Here is a 20,622-nt window from a genome sequence, read left to right as displayed (position 1 = left end):
CACAGGCCTCAGTTTGGGAACCTCTGCTTTATGCTGATCCTGCACTGAGCAGGGCGTTGGACTAGATGGCCTTTATGAGCCCTTCCGTGTTTCTAAGCAGATAGCACAGAAGCCCTGCCTGCTTTGCAGCAGCTTACCAAATGAGCAAGCACACACACATGCACCTTATTGACTCTGCCCTGCCTGCCTTTTGAACCTAGACTTTCTGCACCTTTATTTGAAAAAGAAAACAATCTCTTAGAAAGCACAGACAGCTTGCATTTCTCTGAGAAAAGTTTGTCTGATGTCATGTCTCGACTCAAGGACTCTTGGTCCCTTGGGTGATTACTGCTAATCAGGAGCTAAACATATGCATCTAGGCCACTGTGGTCTGGCACGGATGGTGTCAGGCTGCACCTGCTAAGGAGGAGAAAGCGAGGCCAGAAGAAGAACAGCTGGTGTGGAACCGGGCCTGCACGATGTCAGAAAGTGCCAGTGTCATGCGGGCAGAGTGTCTCTGTAAGTGACCCTTCGGGAGCAAGTTAACTTCTTGTGCCCACACAGCACATTTTAGGGAGCCTTTGAATCCAGATTGTCTTGCTAGCCTATGTCCAACAACCTATCAGTTTAAGGTGACCAGATTCTAACATTGGTAAAGCGGGACACCCTTGACCGGGGGAGTTCTTGATTAAAAATTTGGTCTATATGGTGCAACAAATATTTTCATAGAACGCATAGAATGCAAAAATAGTATTGTATTATATATATATTTAAATTTCAACATAAGTACAATTTGCCAGGTACCCCCAGATGTCCCTCCAAAAGTGAGACAATCTGGTCACCTTATATCAGTTGCCACTGTTATGCGTGGCAGAACCCCACATCTATGGACCCGCACATTGCGCCCAACGACCCGTGGCACCGTTCATTAGTCTAGGCTTATGCCAAAGCCAGACATTGTGCTTTCATGGTCCACCGAGAGCAATCTTGGCCAGACTCCATCTTCTCTCCAGTTTGACCCAAGCGACAGGTGCAACATGACAGCTGCAGCTTGTGTCACGTCCTGCATTCCCCCCTCCCCATATTGCATTGCTGATCAAGGGGCCGGCAGAGTCAAGTTCACCTGGAAGCTTCTGGGGGATCTCTTGTCTTGTCTTTGTCTTCACACCTCTGACTCATCCTAAGCCAATCTGCCAGGGGAAATCTCTCCCCCACCCCAAAGATCTAGTCTATAGAAAGCCCCAGACATACCTATTGAGACATGATGGTTTCCTTTCTTTATGTCCATTATCACCCATCTCCTCACCCAGCCATGCAATTTCCCCAGTGTCTTACCCCTGGATAATGCCATCATGTTCCATGAACAACCCTCCCCCTAAGAAGGGTTTGCCAATCCAAAGTGTGCTTGTGATCCAGGACCATTTCAGATCACCCATCATACTGCTGGACAGTTTTGTCATCCTGTCTCGGTCTCCTGTCTTCAAGACTGACCGCCCAGACCTTAGGCTGGACTAAGTGTCTGCCCCTTGCTACCCCCCCCCCCCCTCTGCTGGACAGATTGTATGCTTTTCTTGCCTCCAAGTTAATTCCTTTATCTTGGATGCTATAATCTTTATTTCTCTCTGAATGCTTGTGTCTGTGTGTGTGTGTGTTAAATTGTTTAGGATTTGTTTTTAAATGCAAATATATTTGCATTCAATATTAATCTGCCTCAGTTCCTGCATTTGGACCCTGGTATGCACAAGAGATGAAATCTTGCTGTTATTGGCCTCTTGCTCCTGTCACTTTAAATATTAATAATTCCCCATCATAATTCATGGCATGCTATTTCAGGTAACTCCCTTGCCTACCTAGTTTAGTTTATAACAGCCAGCATAAGGGTGGTAGAAGGTCAGACAGAGCATGGGTTAGGGATCCCTCTATAGTGCATTGGAGCAACAGGCACAGGACAGCCTGTTGATGTGTGACTCCAGACCGTGGGAGAGGGTAGCCATGGGATACTTGGCTCTGCTTGTTTCAAAGAGCAACCTCCCGCAGTAGCAGCTAAGGGATACCTTGCTAGTCAGTCAACAGCTAAGGAACCTAAATGTAGGCAGTCCAAATGGGCCACCTACAGCCACCCTGGAGAGGATGTGGTTACCAACAGCAGTCAGACAAGTCTACCTTTCATCCAGGTAAGACTTCCAGATTATTTATGTTCTCCATCAGGAAATGAGTCTTTGCAGAAACCCATGAAAAAGGAGACCCCCCTTCTCAAGCACCCTGAATGTCCTTTGTCTATATCAACAGCACCCCTTGATGTTTCCCAAGGCTTGATTTTTGCAAGGTAAATTAATTCTCCAGTCCTTACTCTGGAGCATTTTAATTTCTGGTTTATTGCCCAGGGGAGAAAAACAGTCCTTTCATTTTCCAGGTCCAAATTAAAAGGTATGCCAATGTTTAGCACTGGCCCCTTTCCTCTGTGTGTGTGTGTGTGTGTATGTGTGTGTGTGTGTGTGTGTGTGTGTATGCCTGAGCTGCATTTAGTTACACACTTCAGATTAATTATGTACACCTGGGCGGCCTCATGCAAAACACAGTCACTGCACAAACTGCATTGAATATTGATTTAGCATTAGAATTTCGACTTTTCCCAAACCTTGCTCCACAGTTGCACTTTTCCCCTACTTGTCTCCACCACTTCCCCCATCCCCATTGTTCTCTTGACTCCCCTAGGGCAAATTGTAGACTGCAAGTACCTTGGGGCAGAAGTCTGGCTTCTAATAGAAATGGACCATGCCCACAGATGGTACTTAGGGAGCTGGCAGTTTTAAAATCAGCTGTCCCTTTAACATCAGCTTGAATTGCAGCAAAAAGCAAATGACATTGTTTACCTCCATAGCCTGAAAAGGCTTCACCAGCCCATTTCCATGCATTAAGCCTTGGTTTAAAAGGACAGGACAGTTTTCTCCAGGACTGTTGGCAACTCAAACAGCACTATAATGATGACAACAACAAAGCTTGCAACTTGTAAAGGGCTTGAGATTACTTTTCCCTCTGCCTTCATATGATTTATGGCATGTCGTGGTGATTTTACTGATAACTTCATGACTCTTGCATTCTGTCCCCTGTCTTATTCACCAGTTGGCAACTGCAGCCTCTGCCCAGGGCTGTCTTCTGGCACAGGAAGAGGAGGGGGGCATGAGGCCACAGTAGCCCTGAGCCGAGGTTGCTCTTCTAGAAGCCCCTGCCCTGCAAATTCTCAAGGCACCCTGTTGTGCCTGGGCAGTCATAGAAAAGCCCTCCAGCCACTGCCTTTTCTCAAAGCTGGAGCTACAGGCTTTTGAATAAGAGACCTGCAGATGACCCATCCCACAACTACGAGAGAAGGCAGTGTTATCTCTAATCAGTGGAGCATCCGGTACAGTCTGTGCCAGCCTCAAGGTTCTTGGCAAGATCAAGGTTCTTGGTCTGGTGATTGATACTCATGTTCTGGTCCCTTTATTTAAAAAATGGCTCGATGCTCCTGATGCAGAGAAACTGTGCTGCGGAGAGGACTGCGGCACTGAACATGATGGAAAAGGAAGGTGTCACCTGGAGAGACCAGAGATGTCCTTCTGCTGTGGCTGCCCAAATCCACACCGAAGTCGGATGGGGACAGGCGGTACCATTAGCCCCTGGCACAAAGCAACGGTGGATGGCATTAATCCCACATGGCACACAGAGCCTATGGAGCCTGAGGGATCACTGCGGCAAATGCCCGTGAGTGGGCACCTGAAAGGGAAAACAAGCTGCAGCCATGCAAGGGAATTTGCTTTAGAATAACAGGCAGGGAATCAGCAAAGGCACTTCCGGATAAAACAGAGAGGGAGCCACACCTTGCCTTTTTGGCCAGGTGTGTGGGCTGTGATCCCTCTTATGCTCTCCCTGACGCATGCAACTCCTACTCAAGAAGAGGCCACCTTTTCTCTTCTTGTGCACCGTCTTCATTTCAGGACAAGGCTCTATGACAATCAGCCAATCAAGCGGTGGATTAAAAACTGATCCCACTGCAGGGCTCCGAGATGCTAAGAGGAGAATCCGTCTGTAGGCAGCCAGCAAATACCCTAGAATGAAACCAGCTAGAGCAGCGGTTCTCAACCGCTCTGAGTTGGCGACCCCAACTATGGCAGCGGGATCGGCGCATAGGCAGCATGCGAGTGTGAGCGTGCACGTGCATGAATGCACGCGCACAGGCGCACAACGTTCAGGCAGCGTGAAGGCGGCCATTGTCATGGCTCCTCCACTGCCCGCCACCACCACCCACCGCCACTTGTGGCCGCCACCCACTGCAGCCGCCGCTGGCCATCACCAGCCTCTGCCGCAGCAGCAGCAACCAACTTAGGGATTCCCCAGAAGGTGCCAGGTTGAGAACCACTGAGCTATAGGCATGTCATGCATGTGCACATGATCGGGGAGGCAAAGGTGAGCAGCACACATACCCACTTCCCCATGCAGACCTCTTCTTTCCGTACAGCTTCCCTTACCAGACCACTCAGGTGTGGAATTGGGCCTCTGATTCTCTCTACTCCATCAGTGCATCTCTACAGAGCAACAATAAGCTGAAAAGAGTGGCCTGGGGGAGAGGAAGAGGATTTCCCAGTGATGGGATATGTGGAGGTTTCTGGAGCACAGCCAAATTTCTTTGCTGAAGAACTTCTTCACCATCCTGCTGGGCCTCTCTGGTCTGTCTTCAGGATGGCCAGAGGACTCCTTTGGCTGTTCTTTTACATCAGGGACAATGCTTGACGCCATCTAACTCCAGTCAGGATTGTTTTACACCAGGGGTAGTCAAACTGTGGCCCTCCAGATGTCCATGGACTACAATTCCCAGAAGCCCCTGCCAGCATTCTGGGAATTGTAGTCCATGGACATCTGGAGGGCCGCAGTTTGACTACCCCTGTTTTACACATTGTAAACGGGTGCTGAGATAGCTGCCCTGGCTCTTGCAGCCTCACATGGAAAGAAACAAAAAAAGCAAAGGAAGGGAGATATTGTATTGCTTACATAAGATCAGAATCGGTGCAAAAGATACATTTTGCTTTTAAGTCAGGATTTCTATCACGGTGTAGCTCAATTGATAATAGAAACCAGACTAACTTGTCTGTACATTGCACTCAGAACCACAGTAAGGAGAAGAATGTAATGCTTTTCTTAGACTGGCCCTTTGTCCTCCTAGCCAAGAGGGAATTAGCAAAAGATAGATCAATTATATGTAAATTAGTGATCTCCAGGGTGAGTCTTGGCAGTTCGTTTCATTATGGCACTTACTTGCTTCTTCAATCTTGGGGATGAAACCCAAAGAAAACAAGGAGATTTGTATCACTCCCTCCCAATTGGCTGACTAGCAAAGTGCTGAGCTCAGACCAAGCAGATGTGTCACAGATATGCGTCCTCAGCTTGGCCATAGACAGGGGCTGCCAAGTTCTCTCAGAACTAAAACTGATCTCAAGATGACAGGCATGAACTTCCTGGTGGAAATGGGAGCTTTGGAAAATGACCACTGTGGCATCGCGTCCTCACAGAGCACCCTCCTCAGGCATTGCCCCCAAATCTCCAGGAATTCCCCAAATCAGAGTTGGCAACACAGACTTTCTTATGTCTGGGCTTGGTAATTTGTCCCTGTGGTCATGCCTGAAGCAGGCCTTCCCTTTCTTTGGAAAGCAAAACCAAACCACATCTGTTCCCAAATCAAAGAGCAAGTCACAGATTTCCTCCATCTCTTTGGTACACCAGGGTATTTTTAAGGAGAGCTGCTTTGTATCTGCTCTACTGTAGAAGGATGCTTGATTTGAAGATTCCCAGAGTCTTGAGATTGCCCCCACCCCCACCCCATAGCAGCCATTTTGTGAGTCATTTTGTGGTGGTGTCGACTACCCTTCCTCAAAATTCCAGAAGTGCCCTCAGATTCAACAAGGTTGGGGACCCTTAATTGAAGCCACTCGTGATTATATGCCTCAAAAACTGGCCATTATAATATTCAGCCAGTGAGGGTTTTGATCTCCATGGAGCTGAGATAAGTGCTAATGGTAAGAAGAGAGGACATGGGCAAATTGCCCATTGTGGCAGACAGCCTTCCTCCCCACAAAGAATGACACCACCACTCCCCACTCAGACACACACATATACATACACACAGTGCACAGCAGTTCCCCCAGGCAATGATTCTTTAGTTAACAAGATGAAGTCAAAACTTTCAGCTTGTCAGAATTTCTCGGTTACGGAAAATGATTTGCCACACTAACTCTGAATACCAAAAAAAATCATCTTCCCCTCACACGTTCCTTCCTGAGGATGCCCAGAATCTCAGTCATATTCCCTCAGTCTGTGGTTGGGCTCCAGGATGGTCTCCTGTTTCATTTTAGACCAAAGGGCGCATTCAGTTCCTCTCAGCTTTTTCACAGGCAGCCAAACTGGGGGAAAGTGACTGAATGTTCCGTTTCTAATAAGCATACAGATCGTCTCAAGGAGCGGGAAAAATGGTTTCCCCCTGACTGAAATTAGAAAAGCATATTAAAGTATCTCCGGTTTGACAACATCCCTTTTTCACACATACTTTCAGTAAATAAGCACCTTTTCCCAGTGATTATCCTTCCGTTCCCTAATCTACCCTTCAGACACTGTAAGGATGTACAAACATGTATTTTTGTCTTTCCATTGGGTGCCACTGTTGGTTGTGTTGATGTTTCTGCATATATATTTTTATGATGTATGAATTTCAGGGGTGATTCAAGGGGTTTGGGTGCCCTGGGCAGCTCATGGCTAAGTTTCCTCCCCCCCCCCCATGTGAATACACACAACCTCCACCCCCTTGCTGTGACCTGGATGCACATGGAGCCAGGCAGGCAAGGAACTACCTTCCCCATCACTAGCTGCTCTGCACGAAGCTGATGGCCTCCCTCTCTTGGGAAGGTGGCACTGGGGCAGTAGCATAATACAGGTATGGTGACTGGGGCACACGTCCTCGGTTCCCATAGTTCCCAGTGTCCCTGCCATAGCAGCATCTAGGGCCCCGGACTTCTTATCCCTCAGAAGGCTTATGCAGTTTCTCCATTGCTGATACAGCTGCTGATAAAACAGCAGCAATGAGGTTTCCACACTGCAGGTTTCTCTGAAGTCTCCATGCTGCCGTCCCCCAGCACCTCCTCCCCTAGGCCACATTTTAAAAAAATCAACAGGCACTAGAATATTTCTCTATGCATGGCTGATTGGCCCAACTCCTATATGGGATCTGGCTCCAACTCAGAGTGGATCCGGGTATGGATGCATTAAATTGGGTGCTTGAATTCCCTCTTTCCTGCCCCTTCTTGTTCCATCGTTTCCTGGAGGCAGCATCTGGACTGAAAAGGAAATATATATGTGAGGATCACCAGCTTCCTCGTTCTAATGCCTCATTCCAAACCTCCGCGTCACGTGCTGAATTGAGATCAGTGCCAGGACCCCCCCTGAATAGCTGCTCTCTTGCATCCTTCCCAGGAATACACCATCGACATTTTCTTCGCCCAAACATGGTATGACCGGCGCCTTCGTTTCAACAGCACTCTCAAAGCTCTTACCCTCAACACCAACATGGTGAGCAGGATTTGGATCCCAGACACCTTTTTCAGGAACTCCAAGAGGGCTGACTCCCACTGGATCACCACCCCTAATCAACTCCTCCGCATCTGGAATGACGGGAAAGTCCTCTACACGCTCAGGTGGCTGCCACTCTTGCGGGGGGGGGGGGCGGGGCAGGCAGGCTCAGGAGGTGACGGAAGGTGGGGTTCTGTTCCCCTCCAAACTTAAGGAAGATGGCCCTAGTGGTATGCTGATTGGTCCTACCCACCCCATGCAGAAACCAGTTGCTTGATGCTCCTGATTAATGGGAAAGGGAGAGAGGTAGTGTCAAACCATATCAGAAAGCAATCTGGGCTAGTGTCTGGACACAGAAGAGAGGTTTTCCAGGCTTGAAATGAAAGAAAGAGAGGAACTTGGTCAGTTCTGGGGGAGGACTTTAGTGGCCTCTGGTGTTTCCCTGCTCTTAGTTTAGCCTGTGGAGGGCCTCCTGTTAAGGACAGAAAACGGTGCGGAAGGATGGGACTGAGCTACTGCAGCATGGCCCAGGTGAGTTGCTCGGCTGCAATTGTGGCATTGCTAACGTCCAGCCTCCCGTCTCTCCTCCTCTAGGTTAACAATTGAAGCTGAATGTCTGCTTCAGCTGCAGAATTTCCCCATGGACACGCACTCCTGTCCTCTTGTTTTCTCCAGTTGTGAGTACCAATCATGCAGATGCCATGACAGGGGCAAGGAGGAGAGTGGCGAAGACGGAAGGAAGGGAGTGATAAGAGAATCCGGGCCTGTTCTTTTTCAGGGATGGCCTGGAGTGCAAAGGGTGGATTTGTAGGGAACCAGGGTGAAGGGAGGGAGGTTTGTGCGGGGGGGGGGGGGATCTAAGGCTCTTCGATCAGAATCTTCAGGGTTCACTGCCGCTCAGGCGCATCCAGCTTTGGAAGAGGGCTGAGAAGTCTCCTCCACTCCCTCTCTGCCCACTGCTTGCTATTCCCCTTGCCCAGCTCCCTCTGTGCAGAAACCACTTGCAGTTCCAGGTGCCACATAGTCATCTCCAAGAGAGGGACCCCTGCTGCTGTCTCCCTGCTAGCAACCTCAGAGGCCACCTAGAAGCTCTGGAGTTGGAGAGCAGCCAGAAAAGGATGTCAGTTCTGCCCATTATAATGAAACCGGCTCTGCCTTGCCCCCACGTTGCTTGCCGGCATTTTTTCCAACTGGCACGCAAGTCACTTGCTGGTGTTTGCTGGACCCCGCCAGCAAGCAGTCCTGGAGCTTGTCTTCCCACTTTCTGCCGCTCCCGCTAATTCTGGTCTATGATCAGCACAATCCCTTTCCGCTGCCTGATGCCCACATGGCTCCCGAGGACTTCCCATCCCAAGCCCATCTCTGTAGCCCGGCTAATTAGCAGTACATGCTACGCATGCTTGGCAATTAATTATAAACATAGCTTAGCGATGCTGTGAGGTCTCTCCTTTCCCTCGAGGATCTATCATATAGGCATCAAGATCACTGCTTCAAAATAGTTTTGACATTTTGTTTTACAAATACAGTCAGGATGCCAGATGAAACCCACACTGGCAGCTTGCGAGACTCCCATTCCTGCTTCAGGCAGGCATCTGCCTCTTCCTCCTCCTTTCTCCCCTGCAAACACAGGGAGAAGTGGGGGCAGGAGGGTGCCACGTGGACAGACCAAAACAGCAGCACTCCAAGGAATCTACCGCATAGCCTGTCTCATAGCCCTCGTGAATGGCCATGGGCTGATCTATGCTCTGCAAGGGACTTCTATCTGGCTTGAAGGCTGGTTTCTGCTTTCTGTCACTTTGGGAAGGGCTGTGGTCTTGAACAAGAGTCCTGTTTCTATGCATTGCTGGCCACCGAGTTTCTTTCCTTGTGAAGAGCCCAGGCAGGTCTAGCAAAGCTCTTGTGCCAAGACTCTCACGGATTGCTTTTTAAAGGGCAGGAAAACAGACTTATTCAATAGCATAGTGTATTTTTATCACACCCTTCCCAAGTTAGCTTCCAAAATGGCTCACAAACAGCACAATACAATTTAATCCAATTTAAATAAAACACTATTTTAAAAGGTTAAAAGTACACAGAACAGCCTGGGCTGATGGCCATCAGGTTATCCAGCGAGGCTAAGGCCATGGCCTGCAAGTCAGTTTGCCAACTCCAGGATTGGAAATTTCAGGAGATTTGAGGGGTACAATTTGGAGGAGGAGGAGGCTTGGGGAGGGTCCTCAGTGGTGTATAATGCCACCCTTCAAAACAGCCATTTTTCCCAAGGGAACTGATCTCTGCTTTCTGAAGATCACTTGTATTTCCAGATGATTTCCAGGCCCCGCCTGGAGGTTGGCCACCCTAAATGCAAGCCTGGGTAAGAGCTATGGGCCAAAAGCACTTAGGCACTTATCCTTCAGCTGACACCCCTGGCCACGTTCAGGCTTTAAATATTTGCAGCAGGAGAGAGAACAACACTCAATCTGGGTTTTACAAGCTGGCAGTTCTCCTTCCTGATGAAAATTGAGCTTGTCCTTCGCCAAACCTTGGATAGCTCACCCCCATAAACTCACATCCTGAAGTTGCAAGGCAGTTCTAAGAGCCTGTGTGCCCAGTGCTAAGAGCCTGCATCATGTGCTCCTGAATTCCAAGACTTTCTGGCTTCCACTGTTCGGGTTCAATCCAGACTCAGTTTTCCATCAGCAGAACAAAACTTCCCTCTCTGCCCCCCCCCCTTCTGCCGCAGCCTCCTGACCTCCACAAGACCCTTCTTCTGGGTGGCAGGGAATTACATGAGGGAGGTTTGCAGCAGCAGGGGAAACAGGTAGAAATTGCCAATTTGATCTGGACTTATCCCTTAAATCGCTGTGGGCTTCCTGTAGCATAAGCCTAGTGGTCTTTGAAAGTTTAGAAAGCATGGGGGGCATTTATGAGCATGCTAACAAGCAATATATCAGACACATTTCGAGCAAGCAATCAGTATTATTTAGAACAGGGGTAGTCAAACTGCGGCCCTCCAGATGTCCATGGACCACAATTCCCAGAAGCCCCTGCCAGCGAATGCTGGCAGGGGCTTCTGGGAATTGTAGTCCATGGACATCTGGAGGGCCGCAGTTTGACTACCCCTGATTTAGAAGAACCTGTATGGGGGGAAGAATGAAACACTGCATATTTCCCCCAGTTACAGTTTCTCTTCCTCCATCCCTGGTTTGCCTTAGAAGAGAAAAAGTCACACTCTGGATGCCCGTTGTTTTCCCCGCTGGAGCTTAACATAGCCGAGAATCCATTTCAGTGGTGGAAATAGTGGTGGGGAGATAAACCCCATTCCCCCAGCACATGGCCCCAATCCAGATCTCCCCTCTCCCCTTCGCTTGTTAGGATCAAATTATCCAAGTAGCGTTTCGCGTGGCTCAGAGAGGCTGAGCAATACGGCCTGCGGACAGCCCCAGGTTCGATCTCAACATGTCCAGTTAAACAATCATAGAAAGTGGGGACAGGGAAAGACGCTGCCTGAGACACTGGGGAGCCATTGCCAGGCAGACTGAGCACCTCCTCCTGAGCCAGACGGGCCAAAAAAAATTGGTAGCAGCTGTAATCCTAAATACAGGGGGAAGGGTGTTGTTTTCCCCCAACCCACAGTTTAATGAAACAAAAAAGCAAATGATTAATGGCTCTGTAAATCATTCAGACAAATTTAACAGCTCGACAATATATTATACATTTCACACATGGGAGATAACAACAATCGTCGCGCCCCCCCCCATCTCCCTCCCCTGGAGTCCTGCGGATTGATAGTTGAGCATCTATGGTTGGCAACAGCCACCAATTTTGTTCTTGGGGCTTTTCCAAAAAGGCTGCAGGCTGGAGAGGATTCTAATGAGACATGAAAAGAAGCCCCAACACGGTGATGCACTCTTGGCTCCAGCTGCCTGTGGTCAAACAAAGGGAGGGATCTGAATCCAAGCTGAAAGTCACAAGGGAGGGAATCCCTTGCAGTCAAATGAGTTCTCTCACATGATGCTCGTGGGCCTGGATAACATTTCATCTTCTTCAACTTCCTGGTAAACAACCACTTCTGCCTCCTCCTCCTCTTCTTCCTCCTAAAGACCAAGGGGATAAAGTAAGAGGCCTAGATCATTTAGGGACACACACACACACACTGGGCAACTTAGCCAGGCCATAATTATCATGTGCAAGAGCCATTCAGTAACCTGAACAGTTACTGAAACAATTTCCACAGTGGTGTTGGGTGCAGAACCTGGGCTAAATGATCATAATCTTTATTTTTATTTGTATAGCTTGCCTTTCCTATTTGACCTGTTTGAGTGGGTCAAAACATATTAAAACATACAGTTTAGAATCACAATTTATAAACAGCAAGATAACAGCTACAGCAAAATCCTGGGCCACCCTCCAGGCCTCTCTGCCCTCCCTTTCTCCTAGTGCCCAACATCTCGCTGGCTACAAACTTTGATTGATCTCAGTATTTGTAGCTGATGCAAACAGTGATTTATTTGTGGTTTTAAAAATTCTTAATTTGATTTTATATATGTGAATGTTATTGATTGTATTGTGTTTCTACTGTGTAAACCGCCCTGAGACAGTACATCTGAGAGGGGTGGTATACAGATTGCTAAATATATTATATCCTTATACATTGTTCCTCTTAATATTTGTGAAACAGCCTGGAGGGTGGAACGAGTCTGGGGTGTTCGAGTGGGAATAGGGCTAATCAGGGTGCAGCCGCACCCTGATTGGCCCTGCCCCTATAGCTCCCACCCTCCTCTCCTGGATGCTAGACACTTTGCTCTCAGATGCCTGAGAGAGAGACACACACAAAGAGCCCTGCCAAACCACAAACGACCTCTGATTACCTGCTATGGCTCCTGCTGCAAGGGAGACAGAGACAGAGACAGTGACAGCCACCCCAAACTGCAAGCGAGCCTTGATTCCCTGCTGGGAAAGAGCCCTGTTACCCCCTATGGCTCCTGCTGAGAGAAATCTGTGCCTGCCGGTGTCCCCTGGGTCCTAGCGCCCATTGTATTCTTGGTTGCAATGGGCTTTCTTGCTACTTATTATATAAATATATATTAAAAATAGCTCTTAAAATGTTGTGGCAGCTGGAGAAGATAAGGTTGTAACAGCAGATCAATATGCTGGAAATGATAAGGTCGTAACAGCAGATCAATATTTTATAAGTGGGGGATTCTTTGGCAGGGAGGCCAGCAGTCTTCTGTGTTAAATCCCTGGCAGAACAGCTCTCTTGCAACCCCCTAAGAAGAGCATTCCACCAATTCTGGTCTTTTAGTCTAAGTGCTCTTTGGAGGGAATAGCAGAAGAGGCAGTCCCATAGACACAGGGGTCCCAGTCCATTAAGGACTTTAAATGTTAAGATCAGAATCTTGAATTTGATTAAGTTTCCAATCTGGACCTGGGAGAGCGCTGGTACAATATGTGCTCTCCACTAAGTCCCAGTGAAAACTCAAGCTGCTGCATTCTAGATCAGTTGGAGCTTCCAGATCAGCTTCAAGGGCAGACCAGTCTGGGGGTGATTGTTGCAATGAAGCATAATGACAAGTGCCACTTCTCAGTGATAAGCAGGGATGGAATGGGGACTTCAACATTTGCCCCCTTCATTGTTCGATGCATCTTCGTGGCCGATTATGCACGGGGCAGGAAATCCAGGCTGGCAGCAGCAGGGCAGCCCCACTGTGCATTACGCTGCTACCATAATTGATAGGGACACCACACGCAGGGACACCGCACACCCCTGTCAGCTCTGCGGAGCCATGGAGCTGGCCAGGGAGTCCCCCCACCTCCACCTTGGTGGGGGAGTGACAACTCAGAATTCTAATCTGGCAAGCCAGGTTTGATTCCCTGGTCACCCACATGCAGCCAGCTGGGTAACCTTGGACTTGCCATAGCACTGATAAAGCTGCTCTGACCAGGCAATAATATCAGGGCTGTCTCAGCCACACCTCCCTCACAGGGTGTCTGTGGTGGTGAGGGGAAAGGGAGGCAATTGTAAGCCACTTTCAGATTTCTTCTGGTAGGGAAAAGCGGCATTTAAGAACCAACTCTTCTTCTCTCTACTCATGACAAAGAGCTTACTGGAGACCTTCAGCCCCCTTAAATGTTGCCCTGAGAATTTGAAACTCCAAACGAATCAGTAGCAGAAGGGTTCACGGAGGGTTCGTGGGCAGGATCCTTTCACATGTCATCAGAACGGTTTCACATCAGTTGCACTCCTGTTGCTTCTATAAAGCATAGGGGTTCTTCTGTGTACTGGCACAAAGAATGTTTCTCCCAGGCAAAACTGGAAAAAGCCTCTTGCATCAGGCTCCCTTGTGATGAGGACAGAGTGATAAGAGGGTACAGGAAAGGGGTCTCCATCTATGGTGTCTGCCAACACTTTTCCTGGTGTCCACCAAGTGTTTTCAAAAGGGGATGGGATCAGGTGGGACTTTTGCCCAGCAAGACTTATGACTGGTGTGCAGATTTTTAAAAACATTCCTTTGGCCTTAGCTTAGCTGCCACCACAGCACAAGACTCTTTGCTGTGTGCTTGGTGGTATATTGTGGCTGCCCTTTCCTGGCTGGCTCTGCCTCCTGCAGCAGCCATTTTGAGACAGTTATTTTGTGGCTGTGCTTACCATGGAACTCCAAATGTTCCCTCAGTCTCAAAAAATATTGGGGGACCTGTGGTATAAAAAGGAAAGGTCTGTGGCATTAAGCTTTCCTTGTGTCTGATTCCTTCTAGATGGCTATCCACGAGATGAAATAATATACCGCTGGAGAAGGTATTCCATTGAAGTCTCTGACCAGCGCACCTGGAGGCTGTATCAGTTTGACTTCACAGGTCTGAGGAACACATCTGAAGTTCTCAGGACAGGTGCTGGTAAGGCATCATTCCAAATGAGGCAGATAGTATCAGGCTCTGAGAAGGGCTTTTCCATGTGGATGGCAGAAGGTAGTAGGAGACCAGGGCCATGGAGTAGGAAGACCTGGAGCCTGCTGGTGCCATCTCAAAGAGTTCTGGAGTATGTAGAGGCCTGCCCCTGTGTTTAAATATTTCAAGAGAACTCATCGATCCCTATATTTGGAGAGCCTGCCATCCCTAACCCTGAGAATGGCCTTTACTCATCTAAGATTTCAATCGTTCCCACTGGCAGTATGCACCAGCCAGTTCTCCCTTCCCCCCTTATCTAAGGTGACCAGATTAACTGTTGTTACAATAATTTCCATTTTCAATATCTTCTTCAGTGGTTGAGTCCTCCAATATAAGATTGTTGTAACAACAGTGAAAGATTAGTGTGGAAAGTCTTTGACTAACATTACGCAATACCTTTGAACCGATGGCCTATTGAAGTTATTAAAACACATATATAAGGAAATACTGTAGGATTTTCCCACACTAATCTTTCACTATTGTTGCAACAATCTTATATTGGAGAACTCAACCACTGAAGAAGATATTGGAAATGGAAATTATCTAGAAACCGTTAAAATTGTATTAAAATTGAATATATATATTGTTAGAACAAGAATATTGCCTTGGATAGGTTCCTTGTTTTTCTATTGTGAACCTTCCTTTTTTCTTGTTGTAACCCATCTACACCTGGCATATTTGAATTACTGAGTCTGCAACCTATGTAACAGTCCAGATGGACATCAAATTTCAGAAGAAGCTGTTGTGGCTGGATTCATTATATGGTCTTTTCTGAGCCACCTACTTTTTCTGTGCTTTCCCCCTAGGAGAATACATGGTCATGACGGTGTCTTTTGATCTGAGCAGACGAATGGGCTATTTTGCTATCCAGACGTACATCCCCTGCATCCTGACCGTTGTTTTGTCCTGGGTCTCCTTCTGGATCAAGAGGGACTCCACGCCTGCCAGAACATCTCTGGGTAAGGAAGGCATTTGTCTACATCTGTTTCTTCATTTGGCAAATATCTGAATCCTTCTCCAGGGAACCTGTCCAAGGCAATTACAAAACAGAACATAATAAAAATATAAAACATCATTAAAATTATTAATTAAAACCCACCATTTAAATACTCAGCCATAGTATAAAACCTCATAAAACACTGAATAGCCTGAAATGAATGTTAAATGTTTCTTGGGCTAAGAACACACTATAAAATTATGTGATGTTTTTTTTAAATCAACCATTTAATTAAAAGTTGGGGTAAAAAGAAATGTTTTGGCCTAGCACCTAAAAGAAAGCAATGTACTTGGCAGGAAGGCTTCAAGGGGCAGATGGCATTCTGTGAGGTTTCACTATTGGAAAAGTCCTGGCTCTAGTCACCACCCTCCCTAGGGAAAGGCCCAGAGAACAGAGTTTGTAAAGATGTTGGGGGGCAGGAAAGGAGGGGAGGAGGCAGAGCTATAAGCACTGTGGTTCCAAGCCTTAAAGATCTCCCATTTTGACGTGCCTGGAAGCAGGGTGATCACAAGCACTGCCTGGATGCTGCATTTTGGACACTTCTGGACATTTTTCAAAGGCAACCATATCTAAAGGGCATTGATATATTTTAACCTGAATGTAATCAGAGCAAGGACCGTTGTGGCCAGATCACACATTTTGAGGAAGGGCAAAAGTGAGCTTATCGGCCAAGGGCTCCATGCCGTGGCAGACAAGCGAGCCTCCAATCCAAAATCAGGGCTCAACAACAGGGGCAGTCCAACTCTCTATAGGACAGGCTGACTCTGCAGTCCTCAAGCAGATTCTCCATTGACGGTCCTTTGAACGTCAACTAATGTATGTGGTTCCTCCCCCAGGTATCACTACAGTGCTCACCATGACCACCCTGAGTACCATCTCTCGCAAGCATCTCCCCAGGGTCTCATACATCACAGCCATGGATCTGTTTGTCTCCGTGTGCTTCATCTTTGTCTTTGCTGCCCTCATTGAGTATGCCACACTCAACTACTTGGTGGGAAACAAGAAACCGGCAGAGCACAACAATAAGAAACCCAGGCTGGTGAGTAAGAATTGTTTAGGAGTAACTGGAGATGCTGTCAAGCAGAACAGAGGCAATGGATTCTACATCGTCCATTTTGAGCAACACATGGGATCTCCATGATGACTTCGGAAGGAATAGAGTGACAATAAGACCCAGAACTTTGTGACAGTAGGTTGTGCTTATCAACAGGTGAGGGTTTGAAAGGCCTTTATCCATTTTGTACCTCCTAGATATTTCCACATGTATATTCTATTGACTCCCATTCAACCCCTTCCCCCCATTTTAGAACAAGGCTTTGCATTGGAATTTCTAGAAATGGAGAGGCCTGCCCCTGGTTCTCCCCTTTGCTTTTTTCTGTCCAGACATGGGCTTCTGCAGGGTTGCATTTTGGGCCCCAAGAGCTCAGTCAAACTTGCAGAACAGCCATTAGGTTTGTCTGGGTTCCCAGTGAACTGTGTTATTGAGATATGCAGGATGAGACTCTTTCCCATGGCAAGGGCTCACGGGAAATGTAGTCTATGGACCTCTGGAGACCCACAGTTTGGCCAACCCTGCCTTAAACTATGCCTGCCAAAGAGATGCCTGAGTGCCAGTCGACCAAGGCTGGGTGGCTTGGAGGATAGAGGCTGAGCTCTCTGCTGTTTCACTGCTTCTCTCACCTATCTTTTGTCCTGCTCCAGCCAGCCAGTCATGCCCACATGGTGCCCTCCTACACCACCATCAACATCAACAGTATCTTACACTGGCCGCCAGAAGTGGAAGACGATGAGAGTGAAGAGCTGGGCTCCCCTTGTACAGAAGGGAAGGAATGTCAGAGGTTCTTTTGCTGCATTGAGGACTGTCAAACAGGGATGTGGCGGGAGGGCCGCATCCGCATCCACATTTCCCGCCTGGACTCCTATTCCCGGGTTTTCTTTCCCACTGCCTTCCTGCTCTTCAATATTGTGTACTGGATTGCCTATCTCTATCTCTAGTTTCCTCAAATAAAGATTTTCAGAAAAGGGAAAGTGTCTTGTCCATCTCTTTATCTCACTGCCCATTTTCAAACCAGAAGCAATCATTGGGCCTGGCACCTTGTAAACAGACCCTACGCCTGACTAATGGAACCATTTCTAGCTTCCTCCCCTCCTTTTACCATCACTATTTTTTTTACTGTTATTGTTGAAGCTTTTTGTAGTAACGCATGCAGATGTCTGCAGTACCTTTAAAATTACTGTGTGTAAATACTCAGCTGGCTGTCCCCAGGTATCTTCCAAATCATCTGCTCCAACCAGAACAATGGGATTCTAGCAAGTTTGCCAAGCAAGAACTGCTGCCTGCTGACATTCTCTGCAGATCCAGTGAAGGCAAAGAGGTGTGTAAGAGATGCCTCTGTGTTTCTCCCTTTACTGCAGGGGCAAATGAACGGGATACAAGTCCTTACCAGGATTGGGAAATGTGAAGCTAAGAATGAATCAGGGAAGATCGCCTTGCAGGGTCAGATTCTGAGCTGGTGTAACCCGGAAGCTGCCACAGGCTTTCAGCCTTCCAAGCAGCTACTGTTTGCTCAAAGCTTCTCCCCATTAATATTTACTCATGAGGTAAATTGCAAATAAATGTTTTAAAGAGAACATACTTCAGGAGTGAATGTCACATTAAGGGGCTGTCACTGGAAGAGATGCGGGATACAGAAAAGATGCTGACAGGGACAGCTGGTGCATTGGGTCCTATTCTTAGAGAACATATTCAGCCAGGAGTGGAGATGAGTTCTGACACTGTTGAATATGATCTGAATAATGATATGTCATGTTTAATACATTCATAAATTTAGCCTTGCCTGGGCTCTGTGGAAGCACAGGGTGAGCTTAATTGCATGATGACACAACATTTGGCTAAGGATTTCCTAATGGGGCCAAGCCAGAATGCAGGCTGCAAGGCAAACTAGTATTTCCTTCTTTCATTGAACGGCTGTACAAAAGGCTGGGCCAGGATTTCCCGTCTTTTTGCTGACTCTGGGTTGGGAAAAGAAGATTATTCTTTAGTGAGGGAATGAGGATGGGTTCGCTCTTCTGTTCCTCTGTCAGGCCAGGCTGTAAAGATGTCAGGAGTTCCGGAGGGGTCCTTCTTCCTGCATAATTCCAGCCTATTAACCTTCTGAGGCCTCTTTGGTTAAATAGGTCTCCATGGCATGGTGAAAAAACTGGAGGTTTCTTTAACCTCAGAAGGAGCAAGGAAGAACCAGATTTCCCCTGGAGGGTACCCGTCACATCAATGTCCTGATGATAAGTCCACTTTCCCAGGAGGGCTTCCAATGAGAAACACACCACTGATCGTATGGAAGACAGATGTCAGGTCTTGGGCGGCCCCAGGTGCAGCCATGTGACTTCAAGGAACTACTGTTTCCAAGAGCTTGAGAACCACAGTCAGACTGAGCTGGTGAGGGCTTCAGGCTTCCTTCCTGTGCCATTTTGCAGAGCTAATGTGGGCCCTCAGCAAGATAAAATGCCACACCACCCATGCCCCCACAGCTGTTTTGTCCATGTTCCCAAGCCAATTCATGCCCTAGAATGCCTGGGAATGTTGCTTCCCCAAGAAGTCAGTAGAATTCTAAGCCAGGACTAGGGCTGACCCAGTCCTATATGGACAACATCTAGAAGACTTGGGGGAGCAGAGCATGGAAAGAGGGAGCATTGCTGATGTGGTTTCATTACTTCTGTATCACCACAGAGATTGGGGAAATTCCTGGAGTGTTGCAGCTGAGGCAGCCGGAAGTGATGAGGCCATGTTGTGTCTGCAGCAGCATCCACTCCCCCATTTTCTCCTACTGCTTAATTGCTTGAGAGTAGGTTGGAGCAAGAGATGGTCTTAGTCAGGTCCCCAACCCTATGTACATTTGATGCATCATCTAGTTTGGCTAGGGTTGCCAGACCCCAGCTGGTGGAAGCAGAGGTCCCTCTCTGCTAGGTTCCACTGACCCACCACCAATCAGGTGGCTGATGGGAAATTTATCCCCAAAAAGAGGGAAGCCCAGCTGACATGCAGTAACTTGTCTATGTCACTGCCCCATGTTATCACTAGGCATTATACCCTATGGATCAATGGCAAATCTAGCCTGAGTCTATTCTGGAACCAGGGTCTGAGGCAGAGGCAACAAAATCACAGTGTAGCTGCTGGAGCCACTCCTCAAAAAAACAAACCCAAAACCCAAGTTTCAAAAGATTAGGCTAGGGGGCTGAACTTGATGAGCACCCAAAGAAAGTCCCCTCATCCTCCACTGTTTCCAGTGGGGGAAAATAGATAGGCAGTAGTACAAGTCCAGCAGAATGTCCCAGAGAATCTCTGCAGTGAAAGGAGAGGCATTTTTGCAAGGGCAGCCCAGCAACAGAACCAGTGCAACGTGCCCGGCAGAACTGGTGTCACTGTGGCAGTGCCAAACCCAACAGGACCAAGTCCACATCTGAGAATCTCTGAAGTAGAAACTGAGGGGGAGGGGCATTTCTGCAGGGACAGCCAAACCAATGCGACAGTGTACTGGAGCCCAGCAGCAGAACCCAGTGCTGCCAAATTTTATCCAAGAGTTTTTGCCCAAATACCGAGGTGTCACCCCAACGTCACCATGTGAAGGCGACACTTCCAGCTCATTTCAGAAGTGATGTGAACACATTACTGAGGTCTCCCTCCAGCTCCTGGTAAGACCCTCCCCATCTCCTGCCGGTTGCCAGGAGGGGCCTGGCATTGCTAACACACACACTCTGGCAGGGTCTCTACATCAAAGACAAAAGGCTGCCAACCTCCGGGGGGTGGGGAGGGTGTACAGATCTCCGTACTATAGAACTCAGTTCTCCTGCAGGAAACGGCACCACTGGAGGGTGAACTCTGTGGAATCAAACCCTCCCTGAGCTCCATCCCCTCTACAAGTTCCAGCCCCAAATCTCTAGGAATTTCCCTGCTTAGTGGGGCAGGTTCTGTTCACCATGTGTGGTCTTATCAAGCAGATGCATGAGAGTAAAACTGCCACACACTTTTCTGAAGTGGATATGCCAACAGGCCTGAAGAAAAAATGTTCTTTCCCTCTAATAGAGCCTTAATGTGTAGAAATGGGCAATAGAAGCTTTTCATGGCATGGATAACA

At 47.9% G+C, this 20,622-nt stretch overlaps 1 protein-coding gene across 2 annotated transcripts in view; it reads left to right on the top strand.

The window, feature by feature from the left end:
* Positions 1-17,518, top strand: part of LOC143822709 (gamma-aminobutyric acid receptor subunit gamma-4) — a 41,980-nt gene extending 24,462 nt beyond the window's left edge. The window contains exons 4-9 of one of the 2 annotated variants that reach the window (XM_077308174.1): positions 7,474-7,694; positions 8,164-8,246; positions 14,305-14,442; positions 15,300-15,452; positions 16,327-16,529; positions 17,196-17,518. In XM_077308174.1, coding sequence (XP_077164289.1) covers positions 7,474-7,694; positions 8,164-8,246; positions 14,305-14,442; positions 15,300-15,452; positions 16,327-16,529; positions 17,196-17,498 — 1,101 coding nt within the window. In that variant the 3' untranslated portion in view covers positions 17,499-17,518. Of the gene's footprint in view, positions 1-7,473; positions 7,695-8,163; positions 8,247-14,304; positions 14,443-15,299; positions 15,453-16,326; positions 16,530-17,191 lie in introns of both variants that reach the window. The other variant, XM_077308175.1, reaches the window with a different exon arrangement.
* The last annotated feature ends 3,104 nt before the right edge of the window (positions 17,519-20,622 follow it).

The sequence above is a fragment of the Paroedura picta genome, chromosome 13 (genome assembly GCF_049243985.1).
Source record: "Paroedura picta isolate Pp20150507F chromosome 13, Ppicta_v3.0, whole genome shotgun sequence".
NCBI classification, from domain to species: domain Eukaryota; kingdom Metazoa; phylum Chordata; class Lepidosauria; order Squamata; family Gekkonidae; genus Paroedura; species Paroedura picta.
Note: the sequence above shows the minus strand (reverse complement) of the source record. Positions and strands in the feature narration are given on the sequence as shown.